Consider the following 15,420-nt stretch of genomic DNA (forward strand, 5'->3'; position numbering starts at 1 on the left):
GTCTGTGTATGCTTGTTTCTTTATCTCTATCTAGCTATCTGTCTATCTATCTGTATCTGTCTATCTATCTACATCTACCTATATCTTTCCATCTAACTATCTATTCATGTAACTATCTATATCGTTTATCGAGTATCAATTCCATACAGTTTTAACCTCTCCTTCCCCGGGTTTCACTGGTGTCTTGATGTTCTGTTGTTAACCTCAAGTCAATGTCTATTTTTCAACACCGACCGCTACCTTGAGGTGATGCGAACTCCATCTACCTCAACCTCAACCTGGGAACCTGTTTGGCTGTGTGTGTGACGGAGTTTGGGAAAGTAGCAATAGGACGAAGGAAGGATGCGGGATGAATATGGCAAAGGAAAAAAAGAGGGAGGAGGAATAGTTTGTGTTGTGAATGTCATGCTCGTATAGTCATAAGAGTAACTGCTAATCTCCGGTGGAACATTATTCGCCTGTTGCAAGTATTGTGTCGCATCGCTGCAGGAAGGTATACACGAAGATTACCTGCCGTTTTTCCTTTTGTAGCTTTCTATTGCATACCAACAGCCGAGGCACTGGCATTACCGTTTAATGTAAAAATGAAAACAGGAAGAACTGTATCGATTAAAATAGCAATACTGATGATAATATTACGAGTATAAACAATTCTTACCATAATAATGATGATGACGAAAAGAATAATAAACAGAATAGTAATAACAGTAATAATAATGATAATGATAGTAGTAAAAATAATAAAATAATAATAATAACAAAAATAATATCATGACCAAGAATAATAAGCAGCATAATAACGGCGACGTAAATAATAGCAGCCACAACAATTACAATGAGGACAATAAACACGACTTCAAACCCCCCCCCTATCCCCCTCCTCCTCCCCTCCGGCTCAGGCTCGACCAGGTAGGGGAGGCAGGTGGGTGCTTGGGGGGGAAGGGGAGGCGAGGGGAGGTAAGAGGTCCCGCCCGAACAATTGTGTGGCGGCGTGACTCAACCCGCCGCGTGGTGCTGGGACAAGCGTTTAAGTGCCAGTGCGGTGCGAGTGTGAGAAACAATTCCTCCTCATTCAGTAGCTTTGTGTGGACGCTCGCCGTGATGCTAACGTGGGAAAGGAACCAAAGAGTCTATAACCCCTCTGGCGGTGCACATACGAAGCAGCGGGTTTGTTAGCCACCTCATATTAACCATTGCAATTTGCTCTTACACCAGGAGAGAAAAAGCTACCCCGGGGTATTAAGGCATGAAAAACATATATTGCCAAAAAAAGGCCTGTAACCATCTTTATTTTGACAGTATAAAAATTTTCACCCTCATCTCAATAGCCCAAGGTAGTTTAGCTCTACTAGGTGTTCACAAAACTCCAATGATGTGTTCAGATTGGTGAACATACTCTAGTGAGGACACAAGTGCGCTACGGGTGCCTAGTGCAGCGGCTACAGCGTCTCGTTACTGACAACATGACACAAGAGAGGCGAGGTGAGGGGTGCGGGCCAGTAAGGAGCGATGCGTCACCTCCGCCCCGTTGACTGAACGCTGGCCGAGTCTCTCCGCGGCGTAGACGGTCCTCAGCTCCCCAGCGTCCGGGCTTCTCTGTGTGGGGGAGGCTCAGGTTAGAATCACTGTGGACACTATAGTCGAACTTAGCTCTGAAGTCCAATTGCGCGGGGCTCACTTGGGGAGCTCTCTGGCGACAGCGCTGCCAAACCTAGCCTTCGGAGTAAGGATTCATCGCTAAAGATTAGAGGAAGATTTTTCGCTCGAAGTATGTATCGTGTATCGTCGCTGCAGGAAGGTATACACGAAGATTACCTGCAGCTTCCCATAAAGTGCATAATTTCAAATAGTAAACAGCTAACATGAGAGACAGAGTGATGTATTTGGGGTGGTGCGACAGAGATGTGGAGAGGCTCAGGCCCCACCCAAACAGCAAACGGACTTCTTACTTGTGTCTGACCACGGAGTCTTACCGAGAGGCCGCGGCGGACACCGGTACAAGCAGCGGTGACGATGGGAGAGTACAACGACCAGTTCCTTGCGTGTTTATAATCTGCGTGTCTAATTCTCGATATCTATTATGATGTCATTGCCTGTATAAGAGGTAGAAAACAAAAGGTAGGATACAGATTTTCAGTTAGGCTGAAGGTCACTTAATCCATTTAAAGGAGGCGGCATTGCAATATTTTGTTTAATGTGGAGCTCGTTGTATTAATTATTTGACAACGATACGAGAGATAAACCCTTCATCAACAAGTCAGTCCGGAAAAGTTAAGTGCACTGTGTTGGTTGGTTACTGATTGATTTTTTTTCTTTTTAGGTTTTGCGTCAGATTAAGGAAGACAGGTGACAGGTGACCATCATCGTTCTGGTCTAATGATAGGGGGGGGATTTCAGAATGTCCTGTTAAAGAAAAAAAAAACTGAATTTTCCAACCTGCTTTCTCTCTCTCTCTCTCTCTCTCTCTCACGGGGGGGGGGCGGCATCACAAACCAGTCAAACCCAAAACCTTCATCAGAGTCAGGGAAAGAAAGACCCACAAGTGAGATGGGTCATACCAACACTCACACACACACACACACACACACACACACACACACACACACACACACACACACACACACACACACACACACACACACACACACACACACACACACACACACACACACACACACACACGACACTCCTGAGACCTTTACGTTATTCTCTTAATTCTTCATCTGAAATGTAGCATCTTTTCGAGAATTTACAACCCGGAGCTGTAACGTTATGCATACAGTTATTATTTTCACCATTGTTTATTTCTTTATTATACTACTGTTTTTTTTTTACAGCTAAAGAAACAGCTCAAGGGCAACAAAAAAAAGGTGTAAAAAAAAAGCCCGCTAATCGCAGTTTCCACAAAGAAAAAAGTAATGAGCGGCCAAAATAGAGGTCAATTTCGTGAGGGATGTTGTTGTGTTATTAATTTTGTTATTATTATCATTATTTTCACTATTATTCAGCACCAAGTGGATAGGTGGAGCATTTGCAAGTGCAGGTTGAAGTACTCTTAACATCGTACTGGGAAACATGAATACGTTGGGAAAGGCCTTTGTTCCCCATTGGATTAGTAATGGCTGTAAATTATTATGATGGTGATTACTAGTGGTGCTGTTATTGTCGTTATCATTAAAATTTTCAATGTGTTATTTGGGAGTCATTTAAATTCTTTGTGTGTGAGGGCCATTGTGTTTTGTGAGGGGGCTGTTACTCGTAATTACTAATAATGTCCTATTGACTATATAATGTAATCAATCTATTAACCTTAAAGAGATGAGGTGGTCTGTTTATAAGGTATTCTCTAATCTGATATTGGCGTGCTTTACCTTAGATTTCCTTTTTTTTTTTTTTTTTTTTTTACAGCAAAGGAGACAGCTCAAGGGCACAAAAAAGTAAACATTAATAAAAAAAAAAAGCCCGCTACTCGCTTATCACTTTTAGCGTGTTCTCAGGCAGATGAGCGCAATCTCTACAAATCTTTCATCAATAATACTTTTCTACGAACCTGCATCCCCTAAGAATTCTAATTGATGGTCTAACCGGTCGCCTCTACCAAGAATAAGTAGAGAACCTTTGCCGCAGTTCACCAATTCACCTTCTCTAACGGACGGCGTGCCCTCACCATCCTCCAACTTAAACAATGATTCCCACTATATATCCGCATGGTAAAAGGATTAGAACTAGAAGGAGAAGCTAGGAGGATAACACTACCCATATTGTAAAACTGAAAGGAAATATATCTGATAACTCCCGATTTTCCTCTTTAAGGTTCAAAAAGTCGAAACTCAAGCCCATAGCTGTCTGGGATTATAGTGTGTGTCTAGACAAGGGCGTGTGGTGAGCGGGTGGCTACTGTGTGTGTGTGGTGAGGGGAGGGAATGAATGTGTGTCCGTCGGAGCAGCGAGGTGGTCAATGTGTTAGGGGAGGACGGCGAATGAATAGGCTCCTCGGTGCTTTTGTCATCATGGGCTGTCTGTGGTGTGTGGTTAGTGTTTTGGTCTTTGTGTTTATATTTTTGGTGGGGTATTTTCGTCACTGTGGCTTTTCTTGTAGTGGTTGTTGTTGTTAATCTTTCATCTTCCTATTTTTTCATCTTTTTTTTCGTCTTTTTCTTCGTCATATCATTATCATTAGTATCGTATTTCTTTTTTTTTTTTTTTTTTTACATTTTTGCCATTGTTTTTTTTCTTGTTGTTGTTGTTGTTGATCTTTCATGCTTCTTATTTTTTCAGCTCTTTTTTTTTCTCGTCTTCTTCGTCATATCATTTTCATCATTAGTGCCATTTTTATCTTCTTTTTTTTTTTACATATTCGCAATTAAGTTTTTTTTCTTCTTGTAGTTGTTGTTGTTGTTGTTGTTGTTAATCTTTCATGTTTCCTAATTTTTCAGCTTTTTTTTTTCGTCTTCTTTTTATTCATATCATCATCAGTAGTATCATTTTTATCTTTTTTTTTTTACGTATTCGCCATTCTGTTTTTTTCTTGTTGTTGTTGTTAATCTCGTTCTTCCTATTTTTCTTTTCATTCTCATTCTTCTTATTATTTCCATTATTAGTATCATTTATCATTTTTTTAACATTTTTTATCGTTGTGTTTATTCTTGTATTTATTGTAGTTGCTGTTAGCCTTTCATTCTTCTACTCTCTTCATTTTTCTCTCTTATCATCATCATCATCACCATTATCATACCACCACCACAACCACCTCCATAACCTCAACACTACACTTCCCGCTATGTATGTGTGCGTGCGTGTTTGGCGGGGTTGGCAGGTCTGACCACACCAAACCTCGGCCCTTGATTCCCGTTAGTGGCCGTGGCAGCGGTGGTGACAGCGGCTGATGGGTGATGTGAGTGGTGGTGGCGGTGTTGTTGGCGGTCGTAGGGGCAATGATAATAGAGGTAATGTTGGTAATGGCTGCGCTGGAAGAGGAGGAGGAGGAGGAGGAGGAGGAGAGAGGACAGCGGCAGAGGAGAGCAGAGCCGGACAGTAGTCAAGGAGTATTTTGGGGAAGCAAGTCTCCCTGTAAATCCCAGTTCACGTTCAGGGTTTTTCCTCACTTAATGTAATTGAAGAAACGTGGGAAGGGAGAGAGTGAGGGAATCTTGTGCGGGGGGAGGGAGGGAGGGAGGAAGGGAGGGGGAGGTAGGACGGGTGGAAGGAACAGAGGATCGCGAGAGAGAGAGAGAGAGAGAGAGAGAGAGAGTAAAAAAAAGTTAGTTCACGGTGGAGTGTAAAGTCTGAAAGAGTGATTTTATGTGATATACTATGCTTCTCTCTCTCTCTCTCTCTCTCTCTCTCTCTCTCTCTCTCTCTCTCTCTCTCTCTCTCTCTCTCTCTCTCTCTCTCTCTCTCTCTCTCTCTGTGTGTGTGTGTGTGTGTGTGTGTGTGTGTGTGTGTGTGTGTGTGTGTGTGTGTGTGTGTGTGTGTGTGTGTGTGTGTGTGTGTGTGTGTGTGTGTGTGTGTGTGTGTGTGTGTGTGTGTGTGTGTGTGTGTGTGTGTTTCTCTCAGGTGTTCAGTTTTTGTGTTTATGCATGTTTTATGTTCATAGATAGATAGAGAGAGAGAGAGAGAGAGAGAGAGAGAGAGAGAGAGAGAGAGAGAGAGAGAGAGAGAGAGAGAGAGAGAGAGAGAGAGAGAGAGAGAATTAAAAAGTGTAAATAGGAAAAAAATGGGGTTTATGGGAAGTGGTGATGGCAGGAAATACGTACACACACACACACACACACACACACACACACACACACACACACACACACACACGAGGAATCTCAGCCGCCGTCGTCTGTCTGTTCCCAAACTCCCACAAGACTTGACCCTCCTCCCCTTCCCCACCCCTCTTACCCACCACCACCACCACCACCCTTCCTGGCACCCACTCGCTCACCCTTCCAGCTTGTCCTTCACTGAGTTTAATTTGCCGTCTTAGACACGACGTTCACACCGCCGCCGCTGCCAATACGCCCAAGGAGGGGACGTTCACCACTACTAATAAAGTGAAAGTTTCCGAACACTTGACACTTTACCGTCACTAGGTCCTCCTCATCCCTTCCTTTTACTCCTTTTGCTTTTCCTTCACTTTATGTTTTTGTTTGTTTTCGTGTTTTTTTCTTGTTTGTCTTATGTTTCTTTTCCTGGTTCTTCTTTTCTTCGTCCTCTTTTTCCCGCTACTTTTTTTTCTGCTGATCTTTATCCTTTTCGTTCCACTTTTGATTATTTCCTGTTTATCCTCCTCCTTCTTCTTCTTCTTCTTCTTCTTCTTCTTCTTCTTTTTCTTTTTCTTAGCTTCGTCTTCCTTTTCCCCCTACCTTTATTCTGCTGCTCTTTCTCCTTCTCATTCCATTTCTGATTATTTCCTGTTCCTCTTTCTTCTTCTTCTTTTCTTCTTCTTCTTCTTCTTTTTCTTACCTTCGTTCTCCTCTTCCTCCTATTTTTTTTTTTTTTTTTTTGCTGCTCTTCATATTTCTCGTTCCATTTCTGTTTCTTTCCCTTTCCTCTTCCTCCTGCTTAGCTTCTCCCTCCTCCTCCTCCTCCTCCCCCTACTTTTTTTCTGCTCTTCATCTTTCTCATTCCATTTCTGTTTCTTTCCTGTTCTTCTTCCTGCTTCTTCTCGTAGTCCTCATCCTCCTACTTGTTTCTGGTTCCTCTTCCTCTTTCTCTTTATATTCCAGTTCTTCTTTTGCTTCGCCTCCTCCTCATCTTTATTTTTACAGCAATGGAGGCAGTTCAAGGGCAAAAAATTAGCTCAAGGGTTTCTTTTTCATATCCTCTTTGCCTTACTCCTACTCTTATTCCTTTATCTATCCTTTTCTTCTTTATCCCTCTTCCTTTTTCATATATTCCTCGTCGTCTTCCTCCTCTCTCATTACTACTACAATTCCCCTTTCTCTTACTTTTCCTTCCCTCCGCGTCGTCGTTCTCCTCCTTCCCTTTCTTCTCCCCCAAACAAAGAGACGGATTTCAGGAACTATAGAATGTGTGTTTGTATGTGTGTGGGTGTGGGTGTGGGTGTGTTTGGTGGGTGGGTGTGGGTGTGGGTGTAGGGATGGGTGGGGAGAGGTTAGAAGTCACGTCAACAGAGGGACAATAAAAAGGCTTCGGGAACAGACACACAGACGGACAGGCAGACAGATATAGAAGGTTCATTTTGTCGGCGGGTCTCGATCCAAGACAAGCCTCGCGTCACGGGGAAGTCCCAACGCTTGAAGGGGCAAAGTTAAACTGGATTTGTGCCGACATCCAGAACGGAACTTGAGGGGAGAGAGAGAGAGTGAGGGAGGAGAGGAGGAGAAGGAGGAGAACTAGGAGAAGAGAGAGAGTGAGAGACAAGAGGAGGATGAGAACCAGAAGAGCCCAGAAGAGAAGGAGGAGAACTAGAAGGGCAAGGAGATGAAAGCAGAAGCGAAGTGAGAGAGACACGAGGAGGAGGAGAATTAGGAGAAGAGGGACATCGGAGAGAGGAGGAGGAGAACTAGGAGAAGGGCAAGAAGGAGAAAGCTGAAGAGAAGAGACAGCAACACACAAAAAAGGGAGAACTAGAAAAACAGGGAGGAGAGGGGAAAGAGAAAGGGTCAAGAGAAGGAGGAGGAGGAGAAAAAGAAGAACAGCAAAAGGGGACAGTGGAGGGAGAATGGATCAAGAGGAGGAAAGCTAGGAGAAAGAGAGGAGGAGAAGGCAGAAGTAAAAGCGAGGGGAGGAAGAGGAAGAGGAGAACAGCAGGCAGGGAAACAAACGAAGGTGGACAGGAAATGAAAAGCAGAGGATGAGCAAGGGAAGAGGACAAAAAAGAAAAATGAAGCGAAGCACTTAAGGGCACAAAGGAACAGGGAAGAAGAGGAGGAGGAGGAGGAGGAAGGGAAGAGAGGAAGATGCAGAGAGGGAAGAAGGAAGGGACGGGGAGGAATAAAAAGGAGAAGTAAAGGAAAGGGAAGAATAGGAGAGAAAAGAAATGACAGGAGGAGGAAGAAGGGGAGAGGGGAAAATGCAGAGAGGGAAGAAGAAAGGGACGGGGAGAAACAAAAAGGAGAAGGAAAGGAAAGAGTAGGATAGAAAGGAGATGACAGGAGGAGGAAGAAGGAGAGAGGGAAAAATGCGGAGAGTGAAGGAGGAAGGGACGGGGAGGAATAAAAGGAGGAGGAAGAGAAAAGGAAGAGAATTGAGGGAAAAGAAATGACAGGAGGAGGAAGAAGGATAGATGCGAAAATGTAGAGAGCGAAAGAGGAAGGGACGGGAGGAATAACAAGGAGGAGGAAAAGAAAAGGAAGTGGAGAGAAAGGAAACAACAGGAGGGGGCGAAAAGGGAAAGGAAAGGGAGAGAGAAGGAAATGGGAAGAGAATAAGGGATGAAACGACAAGAGACAATAGAAAAAGCAAGAGGAGAAGGAGGAAGAGAAGGAAAAGATTAGAAAAAAATGAAGAGGGTTGAGAGGAAGAGGTAGAGACAGGGAGAGACAGGTGGGAAGGAGGAGGAGGATGAAGAAGAGAGGTGGGGGGAGAGAGAAAAAATCAAAAAAAAAATGAAAAGGAGAAGGAGGATGAAGAAGAGGGGTGTGTGGGGAAGAGAAGGAAAAGATCAGAAAAAAATGAAGAGGGTTGAGAGGAAGAGGCAGAGACGGAGTGAGACAGGTAGGAAGGAGGAGGAGGCAGGATGAGGATGAGGAGGAAGAGGAGTGTGTAGGGAAGGAAGGATTCAGAGGAGGGAATAATCCATCCTTTCTTGACATAACTGTTGATGCCTTGCTGCTCGACGTCCTGCTAACCCACTGCCACTCTTCTTCCACTGGACTCACCGCTAGAGGCCAAAGTGTCTTCAGGTTTTCAGCGTCTAAGTTCACATATTTGACAAGGCTTTCGTAGGAGTTTTGAGCATTTCCATGGTTAGTTTTATGATCCTTCTGGTAGTCTGACACCTCTTCTGTACCGTGAACCTAAAAAAAAACATGCATTAGAACCCGACTGATCTTCTTTTTGGCCTTTTGTAATGGTTGATGTGAGGCGTTGAAGCGTCTGTTGATGTGAGGGGTTGAACCGTCTGTTGATGTGAGGGGTTGAACCGTCTGTTGATGTGAGGGGTTGAAGCGTCTGTTGATATGAGGGGTTGAAGTGTCTGTTGATGTGAGGGGTTGAAGCGTCTGTTGATGTGAGGGGTTGAGGCGTCTGTTGATATGAGGGGTTGAAGCGTCTGTTGATGTAAGGGGTTGAAGCGTCTGTTGATGTGAGGGGTTGAAGCGTCTGTTGATGTGAGGGGTTGAAGCGTCTGTTGATGTGAGGGGTTGAAGCGTCTGTTGATGTGAGGGGTTGAAGCGTCTGTTGATGTGAGGGGTTGAAGCGTCTGTCTTCTTCCTTCTCCTTTTCCTCTTAATCCTCGTCGTTTTCTTGAATGGCTTGCATATGACACCCGGAAGCCATCTCTTGTTCCCTCTCCCTCTTTTCCTCATGTGTCCTCTTTTTGCAATGCAGTGATTTTGTGACATCGAATTCCAGTACTCTTTTCCGTATTCATCACTGCGACCACCTCAAGTTTTAGACGTTCTTAGTGGCAGCTCCTGAATGCTTTACTTCGTCAGACTCATCCTCGTTTCGCAGTCAGTCAGTGATTCGACTATACCGTTGATATCCAGCACTCTTTTTGCGTATTCATCTCTGACTTTTTTTACCTCAAGTTTTGGACAAGCTTCGTGACAGCTCGTGAACGTTTTACTCTGCCACTCTCACCTTTGTATCGCAACCCGCCAGTGATTTAGCCATGGCATTGAGTGGTTTATCCAGTACTTTCCCGTGTCCATTTTTGCATAGGGTATTCTTAGAAACTCGCCTCTCGCATCACCCATTTCCAAGAGCCAAAAAAGAGATTAATCCGGTTCTCTTGAGTGGTTTTTAGGCTCATGGTACAAAAGAAGCGTCAAGCTACCACCAGGATCATAAAACTACCCCTGGAAACGCCGACTACGAAATCCTTGTTAAATGTACATGCTTGGGCGCAGAATTGAGACTGTATTTTGATCTTATTGGTAACTTATAATAAACTCTCCACTCTGCCACTCTCCACGCTGCCAGTTCGAGGTCATAAATCTTTCCGTTGTTTATGTGGCATTCAGGCTTTGACATTTTCCGGGTGCTGTCAGATACGGACACGTCAAAAAAATCGGAGAGGCACCATTTAATTTCCGTGTTCCATGTTCCCTGAGCCTGGTCTGCGAATAACCTCGAAAACAACCTTTGGCAAGATCACAATTTGTTTTTTTTCAGAGCCGAGCCACCGACACCGTAAACACTGTCACCTTAATTTTCACGGCACTTTTCTCGTCTCTGCCACCATCGAGTATTTAAACTCCAGGGGATATACACTCAAGTTTTGCCACATGTTCCTTCATCGACTTCTGATCGTATTCTTAAACATTTCTGCGCCCAAGCACACACATACTGGGCAAGGATTTCGTAGGGATTCGGGGCACTTCCAGGCGTTGGTTTATGAGCCTAGTGGTAGTTTGACCCTTCTTCTGTACCATGAGCCTAAGAAAATCACTGATGAGAACCGGGTCAGTCTCGTTTTCGCCCTTTGGAAATTGTTGATGTAAGAGTCGGAGGCGTCTGAGAATACCACGCAATGTCTTTTAGAGCTCGAAAAGTAGATAGCATCGTTAGGCATGGCACTCTATAGTCAAACCATTTCAAATAGTCCGTTTGGGCGTTCGATTCCACGGGTCATTTCCTCCCCTCTGCTCTGCCACACAATTCCAACACCTATCCCACCCTCTCATATGTTACCTATAGATAACATATGAGAGGAAAAAATAGGTGTTGGGACTGTGTGGCAGAGCAGAGGGGAGGAAAGGACCAGCGGAATCGAACGCCCAAACGGACTATTTGAAATTGTTTGATTATAGCCTTTGTGTCGCCCTTTCTCTGCAGCCCCATTTTGTTTTAGTAAAGTTTGTGGAAGAGACGGAAGATGGGGTAGAGGGGAAGCTAGGTCGGAAAGATGAAGTAGAGAGAGAATGAAAGCTGTTCGTCGGTCCATGGTATCCTTAACTGCTTTACTATCATCTTTTTAGCGTTTGCATCACTAGTACAGAAAATTGAGCTTTGTTGATGGTCATGTTAGGTTGTCTCACGTTATCATTCTTTTTCTTGTTCATATATTTTTGTTTGTTTGTTTGTTTTCATGTTTTTTTTTTTCTTGTTTATCTTATGTTTCCTTTACTGGTTCTTCTTATCTTCGTCCTCTTTTTCCCGCTACTTTTTTTTTCTTTTTTTTTTGTCATCGGTTGAGTTTTAATTCATGTTTGTGTGTTTCTGTATTTGTAGTTTGTTTCTGATAAAGTTAACAACAGGTTTTCTCTTTCCTGCTTTTCCATGTTTACTTGCTTCTTCCTCATCGTAGTTTTTCTTTTATATTTCTCTCCATTCATCATCATATTCTTATTGTTGAGAGAGAGAGAGAGAGAGAGAGAGAGAGAATCTTTATTTTCACCGGTAAAGAACAGCGTGAGGAGGTGATTATAAAGATTTGAGCAAACCTCGAAAAAACGTATTTCAATTTATATTAAAACATGTAAACTGGAGGTACGAAATCACACACACACACACACACACACACACACACACACACACACACACACACACACACACACACACACACACACACACACACAGAAACCAACATATATTTTAAAACTGAAGAAAAAAAGAAAGCAGAGACATGTCAGATTAAGAAAAAAAGACGAAGAAAAAGGAGAACTGCAAGAATCGAGTCCTAAAAATCATACATTCACGCTTCATTTTCCTTAGACTTGCTCGCTCTTCACACACTTCACTGATTACACAGCCACATATGATAAGACTTTCGTAGAGGTTGCGGGTATTTCCATGGGTAGTTTTAATGAGCCTGGTGATAGTTTGACAAGGCTTCTGCATCACGAACGTAAGAGAAAAACTGCTACAAGAACCCGACTTATCTTCTTTGTGACCTTTTGAAATATTTGCTGTGAGACTCGAGAGCATCTGAAAATACGTGCCGGCAAATCAGGTAGGTATTTCTTTTTTTTTTTTCTTTTCCTTTGGTCGTGATATTTCCTTCTGTCTCTTTTCTCTTCGTGTCGGTGTTGGCTTTGAATTATTAATGTGTTGAATGTGTTGTGTTTGTGTTGCGGATTGTTGTGTGTTGCTGCGCTGCGTGATATATTTTTGCTCTTGTGTGCTATTTTTTGTATCTTGTGTTGTTATTTTTGTAGTGTGTGTGTGGTATTATCTTGTGGTATTATCTTGTGTTTTGCTGTGCTGCGTGATCTATTTTTACTTGTGTGTTATTTTTAGTATTTTGTGTTGTATTTTGTATAGTGTGCGTTGTATTATCTTGTATATTTGTATATGTTGTGTTTGGTGTGGTTGTTTATATTTTCTCTTGTGTTGCGTGACCCCTACAGCACATCCTAGTCATCCCTTTTCGTTCTTCTCTTTTCCTTCATTTCGTCTCCAGTTTTCATTATCTCTGCCTTCTTAGCTTTCTCTACATCCCTTTTTTCACTATTACCCTTTTCCCGTTTTCTCGCTCTCTCCCTCTCTCTCTATCTCTCTATCTCGTGTATAATAGAGACACACCCTAAATGTGTCTCGGCTCGACTTGATTTATATTGCAGAGAAAATAATGGGACACAGGAGGGAATGGGAGGGAAGGAGGAACGAAGAGAGGGAAGGAGGAACGAAGGGAGGGAATGGGAGGGAAAGAGGAACGAAGAAAGGGAATGGGAGGGAAGGGGAGGAAGAATGAAGGGAAGTTGGAAGGGGATGGAAGAATTAAAGGAAGGAATGATAGGGGAGAAAAGGAGAAACGAAGGGAGAGAATGGGAAGGAAAAGGAGGAGGAGAAAAGGGAAGCTATGGGAAGGGAGATACGAAAGAACGAAGGGAGGGTGTAAAGGAGAAGAGGAGAAAAGAAGGGAGAGGGGGGGAGGGAAGAGAAGGAGGAATGAAAGGAGGGCGGGAGGAAGGGAAGAAGCAACGAAGGGAAAATGGGAGGGGAGAGGAGGAGGAATAGGAGGAGAGGGAGAGAAGGAAAAAAGGGAGGAGGAAAGAAAGAAGGGGAGATAAAGAGGAAAGTAGAGAGAACAGGAGGGATGAGAATGAGTAAAGAAGAGGAAATGTAATGAGAGACAGAGTTAAGAAGGGACTGGAGGGAAGAGGAGGAAACACCGAAGGGAGGAAGGGAAGGAGGGAAGAAGGAAGAAGAGACAGAAGGAAAGAGAAGATGGATCAGGAAAGGCAGGAAGGCCGGAAGACAGGAAGGAAGGAGGGAAAAAAGAAGGATGAAGAGAGGAAGGAAAGTATAGATGGATTAAGGGAATGGAGTAAAAGTGGAGAGAGAGAGAGAGAGAGAGAGAGAGAGAATTTCGGATATATGTCCTTTGATGTGTGTGTGTGTGTGTGTGTGTGTGTGTGTGTGTGTGTGCACTGATCCAGACAGAAGAGAACACAAGTACTTGAAAGTGTACATTATTGCTCTCTCTCTCTCTCTCTCTCTATCTATCTATCTATCTATCTATCTATCTATCTATCTATCTATCTATCTATCTATCTATCTATCTATCTATGTCTCATCTTTTGCCTTGCTTTGTTTGTATTTCCTCTTACCTACGACTTAAACGCTTTCAAGAGGGAAGTATCAGGACACCGTTCCATCCGGTTTTAGCCTCCCAACTATCACATATTTAGAACAAGAACATTAGAACGTAAGGAGCCTACAAGAGTTCCTGTATAACCTAACCCCACCTAGCCTCACCATCCATGAATTAGCCAACCTCTTCTTAAATCGTATCCTGTTTTATTTCCTTTTCTGATGCTTTTTTTCTTGGTGGTATGTTCTTTTTCCTTCTCCTCCTTCCTGTTCTGCCTCCTAGTCTCAGAGTTGTCAGATTATCGTATTCATCACAACGTATGTATCATTTTTTAAGCCTCAAACTTTCGTACCTACACAAATAACGACAGAAAATCATCAAAGTTAGCATTAAAACTCTTATTTATTGAGGTTTGTGATTTTTGTTATAGTTATCGATCAGAAACTACGAAAATGCAATGCGATGAGTACGATAATTTGGCAACGCTGCGCTAGACTGTAAAAATAATCCTTAACACACTGGCAATACTCACGTCCACCTTGATGCCGGTCACGTTGAACATCATCTTCGGGTGTCGGTTCTTGGGGATGTACTGGTAGAACTGGTCGTTGTTGCGCCACCACTTGATTGAGTAGAGTTCCCGCGGCTCCGTCCACGGGAAGGCGCACTCCAGCTCCACGTCCTGCCCCACGTGGGCGACGCGCGGCACCTCCACCCGCAGGCGCCTAGGGTTGCCTGCGGAGGAAGAGATGATGGGTAAGTCTATGGGAACTGAACGCCAATTTCTGTGATAGTGGTGTAAAGAACAAGAAGCGAAGAACGATACTCTTTGTGATAGTAGTGTTAGGAGAGGGTAAGGTGATGTCTGTAGGCTCTCATTTTCTGTCATAATAGGGTAGAGTGGACGAAAGAGAGGCAAAGAATAAGTTTGTAGGATATAAACTTCAATGTTATAATAATGTTGCGAGACAAAGGTAATGTTAATAGTTTCTCAATGCCATTTTCTGTGATGCCTTATACCATTACTATCCATACCAGAAAGTACACGTATAGTAGAGAGGAAAAGAAGACTAGACTGGAATATATGACGAACAGAATACAACAGCAGAATACATAGAGGCCGCGTGTGCATTGCCTTTCCCACTGTAAAAAAAAAAAAAAAGCAAACAGCACAAACAATGACACGCAATTCTCCCTAATACTTCCATGATGCTAGGGGGTGGGTGGGAGGGAGGCAAAGGGGGGTAAGGGGGAGGGCCTGGTTTGGGGGTATATGGTGGCTGGTCAGGAGTGTTCAAACCGCTGATGATGCTGATGATGCTTGTGGGCCGATCATGTCCTTGTTATGCTGATAGTGTGATGATTAGTGTTGGTCCGTGACTGTGGCGCGTAAAAGAGAGAGAGAGAGAGAGAGAGAGAGATGATGAACTGAGATGATTTTCCGTGATTCTCTCTCTCTCTCTCTCTCTCTCTCTCTCTCTCTCTCTCTCTCTCTCTCTCTCTCATTATTGCATTGGGACTTTTTTCTCACTCTCAAAACACTGGACCTTTTGTTTGTTCCTCGTAATAACTACTTGCCTTCATTGATCTCTCCTCTTCCCTCCTGTCCTCTCCTCTCCTCTCCCCTCCTCTCCTCTCCTTCTGGTTGTTTATTCTTCTCCCTCCCTCCCTTTCTCCCTCGTTTCTTACACTCCAACACGCCTTCCCTCCCGCCCTTCCTTTCCTCCTCCTCCTCCTCCTCCTCCTACTCCTCTTTCGTCACA

The 15,420-nt window shown here is 43.6% G+C and overlaps 1 protein-coding gene across 1 annotated transcript in view; it reads right to left on the bottom strand.

The window, feature by feature from the left end:
* The window catches only part of LOC126999886 (uncharacterized), a 48,654-nt gene extending 34,216 nt beyond the window's left edge, over positions 1–14,438 (bottom strand). Inside the window, exons 1-2 of the mRNA XM_050863011.1 lie at positions 14,190–14,438; positions 1,519–1,596 (exon numbers count right to left, since the gene is read on the bottom strand). Of these exons, the coding sequence (XP_050718968.1) occupies positions 1,519–1,596; positions 14,190–14,222 (111 nt within the window). The 5' untranslated portion in view covers positions 14,223–14,438. The remainder of the gene's footprint in view (positions 1–1,518; positions 1,597–14,189) is intronic.
* Positions 14,439–15,420: the final 982 nt, after the last annotated feature.

Source organism: Eriocheir sinensis, chromosome 17 (genome assembly GCF_024679095.1).
Source record: "Eriocheir sinensis breed Jianghai 21 chromosome 17, ASM2467909v1, whole genome shotgun sequence".
NCBI lineage: Eukaryota > Metazoa > Arthropoda > Malacostraca > Decapoda > Varunidae > Eriocheir > Eriocheir sinensis.